The sequence below is a fragment of the Oncorhynchus clarkii genome, chromosome 23 (genome assembly GCF_045791955.1).
Source record: "Oncorhynchus clarkii lewisi isolate Uvic-CL-2024 chromosome 23, UVic_Ocla_1.0, whole genome shotgun sequence".
NCBI classification, from domain to species: Eukaryota; Metazoa; Chordata; class Actinopteri; order Salmoniformes; family Salmonidae; genus Oncorhynchus; species Oncorhynchus clarkii.
Window position 1 is genome coordinate 26851392 of NC_092169.1, and position 9790 is coordinate 26861181.

The 9790-nt window shown below is 46.4% G+C and overlaps 1 protein-coding gene across 1 annotated transcript in view; it reads left to right on the plus strand.

Moving 5' to 3' along the window:
- The window catches only part of LOC139381711 (KH domain containing, RNA binding, signal transduction associated 2), a 124269-nt gene extending 115577 nt beyond the window's left edge, over positions 1 to 8692 (plus strand). Inside the window, exons 8-9 of the mRNA XM_071125438.1 lie at positions 5935 to 5993; positions 8330 to 8692. Of these exons, the coding sequence (XP_070981539.1) occupies positions 5935 to 5993; positions 8330 to 8424 (154 nt within the window). The 3' untranslated portion in view covers positions 8425 to 8692. The remainder of the gene's footprint in view (positions 1 to 5934; positions 5994 to 8329) is intronic.
- Positions 8693 to 9790: the final 1098 nt, after the last annotated feature.

A 9790-nucleotide genomic window follows, 5' to 3' on the forward strand; every position in this document is an offset into this window, starting at 1 on the left:
ATGTATATACAGTTGAATTCGGAAGTTTACATACATCTTAGCCAAATTGTAAACCAGCCTGTGTGTAGCTGGTTTAGAGGAGTCAAGTGCAGGACAGCAGATATGAGTAAACATATTTACTCAAAATTCCACAACCTTGGGTCGAGAGCCAGACCTGGTCCCCCGGTGCGAACACTGGGGCCTCACTGCGGTAGCGGTCGGCACTCGCCTTCTGCCGCCTCACGGCCCGTTGCAGGTGCACATGGGCGGCGTCCCAGGTCTCCTCCGAGTGCTTAAACCATTCGTCCACCGCAGGAGCCTCGATCTGTCTCTGATGCCAAGGTGCCAGAACCAGCTAATACCCCAGTACTCACTGAGTGGCGGAGTGAGTTTTGGGCCATCTCTGCCCAGGGGATGAACGCTGCCCACTCCCCCGGCTGATCCTGGCAATATGACAGCAGAAACATACCCACATCCTGGTTTACTCTCTCCACCTGCCCTTTACTATCGGGGTGAAAACCTGAGGTGAGGCTGACCGAGACCCCCAGACGTTCCATAAACGCCCTCCAGACCCTGGACGCGAACTGGGGACCCCGATCAGAGACTATGTCCTCAGGCACCCGTAGTGCCGGAAGACGTGAGTGAACAGGGCCTCCGCAGTCTGTAGGGCCGTAGGGAGACCTGGCAAAGGGAGGAAACGGCAGGACTTAGAAAACCGGACTTAGAAGACCGGTGTTGCCCTGTGATGGAGGAAGATCCGTCAGGAAGTCCACCGACAGGTGCGACCACGGCCGTTGTGGAACTGGTAGGGGTTGTAACTTCCCTCTGGGCAGGTGCCTGGGAGCCTTATGCTGGGCACACACCTAGCAGGAGGAAACATAAACCCTCACGTCCTTGGCCAAGGTGGACCACCAGTACTTCCCACTAAGGCAACACACCGTCCGACCGATGCCAGAATGATCAGAGGAGGGTTACATGTGGGCCCAATAGATCAAACGGTCGCGGACAGCAGACAGAATGTACAGACGCCCAGCGGGACACTGGGGAGAGTGGGCTCTGTGCATAACGCCCGCTCGATGTCCGCGTCCAGCTCCCACACCACCGGTGCCACCAGTCAAGAGGCCGGAAGTATGGGAGTGTGATCCATGGACCGCTCCTCTGTGTCGTACATCCGGGACAGTGCATTCTGCATTCTGGGAACCTGGTCTGTAGGACAGAGTGAAAACAAAACGGGTAAAGAACATGGCCCACATTGCCTGGTGAGGGTTCAGTCTCCTCGCCGCCCGGATGTACTCCAGATTGCGGTGGTCAGTCCAGATGAGAAAAGGGTGTCTAGCCCCCTCAAGCCAATGTCTCCACGCCTTCAGAGCCTTGACAACAGCCAACAGCTCCCAGTCCCCCACATCATAGTTTCGCTCCGCCGGGCTGAGCTTCTTCGAAAAGAAAGCACAGGTGCGAAGCTTTGGTGGCGTGCCCGAGCCCTGAGAGAGCACGGCTCCTATCCCAGTCTCGGATGAGTCCACCTCCACTATGAACGCTAAAGAGGGATCTGGATGAGCCAACACGAGAGCCTAGGTAAACAGAGCCTTCAGGTGACCGAAAGCCCTGTCCGCCTCAGCCGACCACTGCAGTCGCACCGGTCCTCCCTTCAGCAGTGAGGTAATGGGAGCCGCTACCTGACCAAAACCCCGGATAAACCTCCGGTATTAGTTGGCAAACACTAGAAACCGCGGCACTTCCTTTACTGTGGTGGGAGTCGGCCAATTACGCACGGCTGAAATGCGGTCACTGTCCATCTCCACCCCTGAAGTGGAAATGCGGTACCCTAGGAAGGAGACGGACTGTTGGAAGAACAGACATTTCTCAGCCTTGACGTACAGGTCATGCTCCAACAGTCGACCAAGCACCCTGCGCACCAGGGACACATGCTCGGCGCGTGTAGCGGAGTATATCAGAATGTCGTCGATATACACCACTACACCCTGCCCATGAAGGTCCCGGAAAATCTCGTCAACAAAGGCCTGGAAGACTGATGGAGCATTCATCAACTTGTAATTCATAGTGCCCTGATGTGGTACTAAATGCTATCTTCCACTCGTCCCCCTCCCGGATACGCACCAGGTTGTAAGCGCTCCTGAGATCCAATTTTGTGAAGAAGCGCGGCCCATGCATTGACTCGATCGCACTGGCGAGAGGCAGCGGGTAGCTGTACTTCACAGTGATCTGATTGATACCCCGATAGTCAATACAAGGGTGCAGACCTCCATCCTTCTCCTTCACAAAAAAATTAACTTGAGGAGGCAGGTGAAGTGGCGGGCCAAATGTATCCCTGCCCCAGGAATTCGGAGACATGTGTTTCCATAGCCGCTGTCTCGTCCTCTGACAGAGGATACACATGACTTTTGGGAAGTGCTGCGTCTACCAGGAGATTTATCGTACAACCCCCTCGTTGATGAGGTGGTATTTGAGTCGCCTTCTTCTTACAGAAGGCGAGAGCCAAATCGGCATATTCTGAAGGGATGCGCACAGTGGAGACCTGGTCTGGACTTTCCACCGTAGTCGCACCGATGGAAACCCCTACACACCTCCCGGAGCACTTTTGTGACCACCCCCTGAGAGTCCTCTGTTGCCACGAAATAGTGTGGTCTTGACAGGCCAACCAGGGTAGGCCCAGCACCATGGGAAACGCAGGAGAATCAATAAGGAAAAGATTGATTCTCTCCTTGTGACCCTCCTGCATAACAATGCCTAGTGGAGCGGTGGCCTCCCTAATCAGCCCTGACCTTAATGGTCGACTATCTAGGGTGTGCACAGGGAAGGGCAGATCCACAGGAACAAGGGGGATCCCTAAACTATGGGCAAATGAACGGTCAATAAAATTCCCAGCTGCACCTGAATCTACGAGCGCCTTATGCTGGGAATGCGGGAAAACTCAGGAAACTTAATAAACACATTCATGTGAGCAACAGGGGGCTCTGGGTGAGCCTGGTGCCTACTCACCTGGGGTGACACAAAAGTGCCCTACCTGCTGCCTCGACTCCCTGAGGAACCCCCCCAGCACCGACCAGCAGTGTGCCCTCTGTGGCCAAAGATGGTGCAGGGAACGGCCCCTCCTCTGGTCGCCCTAAGCGCAGCACCTCCCAGCTCCATGGGCATCAGAGCGGAGGTGCTGGGGGATGGAACTGACAGGCCCCGATCCGGACTTTCGCGGGTAGCCAGCAGGTTGTCCAGCCGGATGGACAGGCCCACCAGCTGGTCCAATGTGAGGGTGGTGTCTCGGCAGGCCAATTCCCGACGGACGTCCTCGTGCAGACTGCACCGGTAGTGATCGATCAGGGCCCTGTCGTTCCATCCCGTGCTGGCGGCCAGGGTCCAGAAGTCCAAAGCGAAATCCTGCACGCTCCTCGTCCCCTGCCTCAGGTGGAACAGACGTTCACCCACCGCTCAACCCTCATGCGGGTGGTCGAAAACTGCCCGAAAGCGGCAGGTGAACTCTGCGTAATGGTCCATATCCGCGTCTCCTTCATACGGCGTTGGCCCACTCCAGGGCTTTGCCTGAGAGGCAGGAGAAGAGGGCGGAAACGCTCTCACGTCCCGAAGGAGCCGGGTGGATGGTCCAGCTGGAGTAGGAACCCCTGGCATCCGGCAGCTGTCCTATCACACTCCCTCGGAAGCGCAAGCCGATTCCCGCTGGGACTGGGTGAAGGAGGGGTGGACAGTGGGGCCTGCTATAGTGAGGCTGGTGGAGGCGCTGGAAGACCTCCTCCTCTCTCCCAACGATCCATCGTCTGCAGCACGCGATCCATGGCGGTGCCCAGATGTTGCAACATGGTCGCTTGCTGCTGGACACGCTCCTCTACTGCCACAGGGAGGGCTTCTGCTCCTGCTGACTCCATTAGTTAGGTGAGTGATTCTGTAATAAAGCCTGTGTGTAGCTGGTGTAGAGGAGTCAGGCGCAGGACAGCAGATATGAGTAATAAACGTATTTACTCAAGATTCCACAAATACAGCACAAAATATTTGAGCCCAAAATAACAGACCATAATACAAAACAAACAATCACTCACAAACAAACATGGGGGAACAGAGGGTTAAATAATGAACACCTAATTGGGGAATTGAAACCAGGTGTGTAAGACAAAGACAAAACAAATGGAAAATGAAAAGTGGATCGGCAATGGCTAGAAGGCCGGTAACGTCGACCCCCGAACACCGCCCGAACAAGGAGAGGGGCCGACTTTGACAGATGTCGTGATACAAATACATTTAAAATCAGTTTTTCACAATTCCTGACATTTAATCCTAGTAAAAATTCCCTGTCGTAGGTCAATTACGATCACCACTTTATTTTAAGAATGTAAAATGCCAGAATAGTAGAGAGAATGATTTATTTCAGCTTTTATTTCTTTCATCACATTCCCAGTGGGTCAGAAGTTTACATACACGCAATTAGTATTTGGTAGCATTGCCTTTAAATTGTTTAACTTATGTCAAACCTAGCCTTCCACAAGCTTACCACAATAAGTTGGGTGAATTTTGGCCCATTCCTCCTGACAGAGCTGGTGCAACTGAGTCAGGTTTGTAGGCCTCCTTGCCCGCACACTCCTTTTCAGTTCTGCCCCCAAATTTTCTATAAGATTGAGGTCAGGGCTTTGTGATGGCCACTCCAATACCTTGACTTTGTTGTCCTTAAGCCATTTTGCCACAACTTTGGAAGTATGCTTGGGGTCATTGTCCATTTGGAAGACCCATTTACGACCAAACTTTAACTTTCTGAATGATGTCTTGAGATGTTTCTTCAATATATCCAAATAATTTTCCTTCCTCATGATGTCATCTATTTTGTTAAGTGCAGCAGTCCCTCCTGCAGCAAATCACCCCCACAACATGATGCTGCCACCCCCGTGTTTCATGGTTGGGATGGTATTCTTCGGCTTGCAAGCATCTCCATTTTTCCTTCAAACATAACGATGGTCATTATGGCCAAACAGTTCCTTTTTTGTTTGTTACATCAGACTAGAGGACATTTCTCCAAAAAGTAAGATTTTTGTCCCAATGTGCACTCTTTTCTGGCGGTTTTGGAGCAGTGGCTTCTTCCTTGCTGAGCGGCCTTTCAGATTATGTCGATATAGGACTCGTTTACTGTGGATATAGATACTTTTGTACCTGTTTCCTCCAGCATCTTCACACGGTCCTTTGCTGTTGTTTCTGGGATTGATTTGCACTTTTCGCACCAAAGTACGTTGATCTCTAGGAGACAGAATGCGTCTCCTTACTGAGCGGTATGACGGCTGCGTGGTCCCATGGTGTTTATACTTGCGTACAATTGTTTGTACGGATGAACGTGGTACCTTCAGCCGTTTGGAAATTGCTCCCAAGGATGAACCAGACTTGTGGAGGTCTACAATTTTTTTCTGAGGTCTTGGCTGATTTCTTTTGATTATCCCATGATGTCAAGCAAAGAGGCACTGAGTGTGAAGGTAGGCCTTGAAATACATCCCCAGGTACACCTCCAATTGACTCAAATGGTGTCAATTAGCCTATCAGAAGCTTCTAAAGCCATGACATAATTTTCTGGAATCTTCCAAGCTGTTTAAAGGCACAGTCAACTTAGTGTGTGTAAACTTCTGACCCACTGGAATTGTGATACAGTGAATTATAAGTGAAATAATCTGTCTGTAAACAATTGTTGGAAAAATTACTTGTGTCATGCACAAAGTAGATGTCCTAACCGACTTGCCAAAACTATAGTTTGTTAACAAGAAATTTGTGGAGTGGTTGAAAAACAAGTTTTAATGACTCCAACCTAAGTGTATGTAAACTTCCGACTTCAACTGTATACTGTACTGCATTAGTGAGAGGCCCAAAGCCCTTTGTAAAGAGCTTGACTAATGGAAGTTATTACGCTCCTCTTTGTCTCAACATTGTTTTTTAATAACCTTTTTTATTTTTCAGCATTTCTGAATATTATGAATATGGCCATGGAACCAATGACGAAGTCTACAACAATTACGGTAAAACCATAGTGCATTTACTTATTTTATTTACACTGTTCCGAACCCCTGAAATGAAGGCCACAAACCGACTCCCTTAATGGACAATATCCCTGTGTTATTACCAATGGTTGAATATTCATGAGACTTCTTTAAAACCAAGTCATTCATTGCCTCAAGCCACCTCCATTATATAACCTCAATGGCTTCTCCTTCCTTTAAATGGGTCTACCTGCTAGGCTTTGATGCGAAAGTCATGGCTCCCAGCTCTCACTGGACAATACTGGCAGCTCCTCCATCACGATCCATAGAGGAGGTAATGTTTCACAGCTGAGAGATAAAGAAAGATGCCCATAGTTTTGGCCTAGGCCTGGTCATTCAGGAAAGTTGGCATTTATTGTCATGAATCAGCTCTGCAGAGGGGTTACTAGCTTGCACAGCCACAAAGTCATAAAATCTGACTTTAAACCTAACCCTAACGTTAACCACACTGCTAACCCTAATGCCTTAAATTAAGACCCCAAATAAATAAAACATTCATAAATTTTTACGATATAGACAATTTTGACTTTGCAGCTGGCCCATCTAGCGGAAATCGCTCAGTTTTCCCTCCAGGGCAAGATTCATGACTAAGGTCAACCTGCTTCATTCAGGTCCAAGGATCAGCTTTTGTATGCATTGCCCATCATACCCTTTGGCTAGCAAGCTAGCTACAGGCCAGGATTTGATTAGAGATGCAGCACAGCACAATGTGCGCCAGTGAAGGCCCAGGGGCCTGACTGATGCCTATTGAAAAGGTGGAGGTGGATGTTCCGCCAGCGTTCTGCCTTTTGAACATGTGCCCTTATTGTGGATTAGATTGGATACCAGATCAGGGATGCTTCTGCTCTTGGCTCTCAGCCCTCTGCTCTCCACTGAAGCTGATTTCCAGTGTAGGTCTGCTACATCACGGTCATTCATTTTCAGCACGATGAAGTGTGGACGCAACAAAAACCAATGATTTGATTTTCTGCTCCATAAACACTTTGCGACATAGAACCAGAGCTCTGCACAGTGAAGGAATTTGCTCTTTATGTAATTTGACTCAAAAAATGAGCTCCAGCCACCCAAGCCATAGACTGTTCTCTCTGCTTCCGCACGACAAGCAGTACTGGTGCATCAAGTCTGACACCAACAACCTCCTGAACAGCTTCTATCCCCCAAGCTATAAGACTGGTAACAAAATGGCTGAGTTGACCCTTTTATTTTATTACATTTTTTTCACTGTCTCTATGCACACTCACAGGACTCTACACACTCACGTACACACATAGGCACACGCACGCGCGCATGCACGCACACACACGCACACACACACACACACACACACACACACTACCTTATGTTATTTTTTAGCTCTGCATTGATATTGATTACTGCATTGTTGGGTTTAGAGTTTGCAAGAAAGGCATGTCATTGTACTTGTGCACGTGACATTAAAACTTGAAACTACAGCCTGAATGAGCCAGAGCTCAGTTTTGGGCCGACAGAGGACAGAACGCTCATGTACTTCATTTACAGTGCTGAGAGCAGTAACCCCAGTGGTACCTGCAGCAGAAAACAAGGACCTGAGAATACTCTCATGGACATGCATGCCCTTGTTAAGAAGGATTAATGCCCAAGATATGACAAGGATTTTCTATTTTTTGAATAGCCTGTATTAATGTAACCCTTTTGCAGCTCCCCCAGAAGCTCTAGTCCCATCCCACGTGACAACAAGTTACATGGTATTGCCTTATACACATAATAGTATCATGTGATGCAGTATTGCCCATAGAAATAGAATGACTTGGTCTTATAACTTGGTATAACATGTGGATGAGGGCTAACAGGAGTGGCTAGGGACACACTACTTTGTATTGTATGTTCTGTAAAGTCCATAGAGCGTTGATCCCAAGCACATATTGTGAATGAAGCTTATTGATCATTAAATTAGGGTGACATTGCATACTCAACCATTGAAGTGGAAAGAACAGCGAGCGTGAAGCAAAAGCACGTCTGTGAAGGGAATCATTGAATTGGTCATTGACCAAGACCAATTTCTACAGGGAAAATGTATTTGCTGCATTATTACCCACCTATAGATAAACTTTGGCAAACAAAAATGTCACAATTAGACATGTTTACATGTAGTAGTAAACAAAACATAAGCATTGCTTAGACAGGTTGAATTGAATTCAAAGTTTAGTTTGTCTTTGACTTATTATAGTTTGTCTTTGGTCTACCACAGAATATTACAGTAGTTCCTTACTTTGAACTTGATATGAGTTAGTATCTTACTACAGTATATAATGTTGTCTGAACTCTACCTCTTGCAGAAGAGGAGTGGACGACAACCCGTCCAACACTCAAAGCCCCAGCAGCAAGGATCTCACGTGTGGGCTACAGAGAACATCCCTATGGTAGATATTGAAGGGGCTCCACACCTGTGACCTCCGACATAAGACAACCATATGATTGTTTAATTTCCTCCCAGAAATGTTAGATTTTTTTATAACATGGACTCTTTTTTTAAAACAATTAGTAGAGAAAACAAAAAAAAGACACTTGTGTTTCAATAAACATTGGAATGTTGTTCTTGGTTGTCAATGATTGTCTGTCCCTCGAAAAATAAAAGCATGAAGTTGTCACAGAACTTGATGCTTCTTGATAGCCCTTAGGGAACTTTGATTTCAGGATGAAAATGGGTTGCTACTATTGAGAAAAGTTAACCTAGGTGATAACTTCTTTTTTTCTATATTTGTTATGATGTTAGATTTTGATCTTGTAAAACTAATTAAACATTTTTTCGTGTTGAGTTGAAAGCATTCAGCTATGTATGTAGCTTACTAAGTGCTCTGTTCTGTGTTTAACTTGTATTTGTAAATAAAACATATATTAAAATAACATAAAGCACCATGTGTACGCTTCTCTAAATAGGTGGCCATAAATTGGTAAATTTGTTTTGCCATAATTTGTTAATAAAGCTGAACCTTTTTGGTAAAACAGAAACATTTGAAGTACTTGTTTCTAGCACTAAATGCCTGCTTGGTTTCAGGTCATTGCTAAAATGTTTTTTGATACAGAAAGTCAAAAAAAAAAAAAAAATTCGAGACTTGTCTTTCGTAATTGTTGTGTAGATAACATGCAGTAACACGATAAAGAATCTTTTGTTAAATACTTTCAAAGTAAGAGCCAAATTGTTCCTTGAATCTTGGTTAGTAATTTTAAATGTATAACATGTTAATGGAAAGCAATTGTTTAGACTAATAAATGGATTTTTAAGCTATTCTCTAAGTTTGACCTTATTAAACACAAATTCTGATTGACTTGTTTGCACTAGCATGTCTCTGAGAATGATATGGCGATAAAAGAGGTAAGAAAGTCCCCCTATACTACCATAATATTGTCTAAATGCCTTCAACCTTTTGAACTTGGCTCGTATACAGTTCTCGACAAACAGTATGTGAATATTGTAGACATTCACACACGTATGCCATCACTGAGTGATTGAATGGGATGGACTTAGATTGCTGTGTCTTTTATCAGCAACCCATCAGTGTCTCTGCTGTCTTTCTCTTTTCCATTTTTCTTATTCTACCTTAGAAAGCTGCTGTAATTTCCAGTGCTTTTATATATCACCTCCGCCGATGGCCGTTTAGAGATCTGAATTCTGTTTTGTGACTAGTAGACATGAAGACTGAAGGCTTATTAAGGCAGTAGATCGTGGGACTCAAAGGATGACTAAACCTTAAGCAGGTAACCCTAATAATAACAATTTTGCGTTTGCCAATTTATAA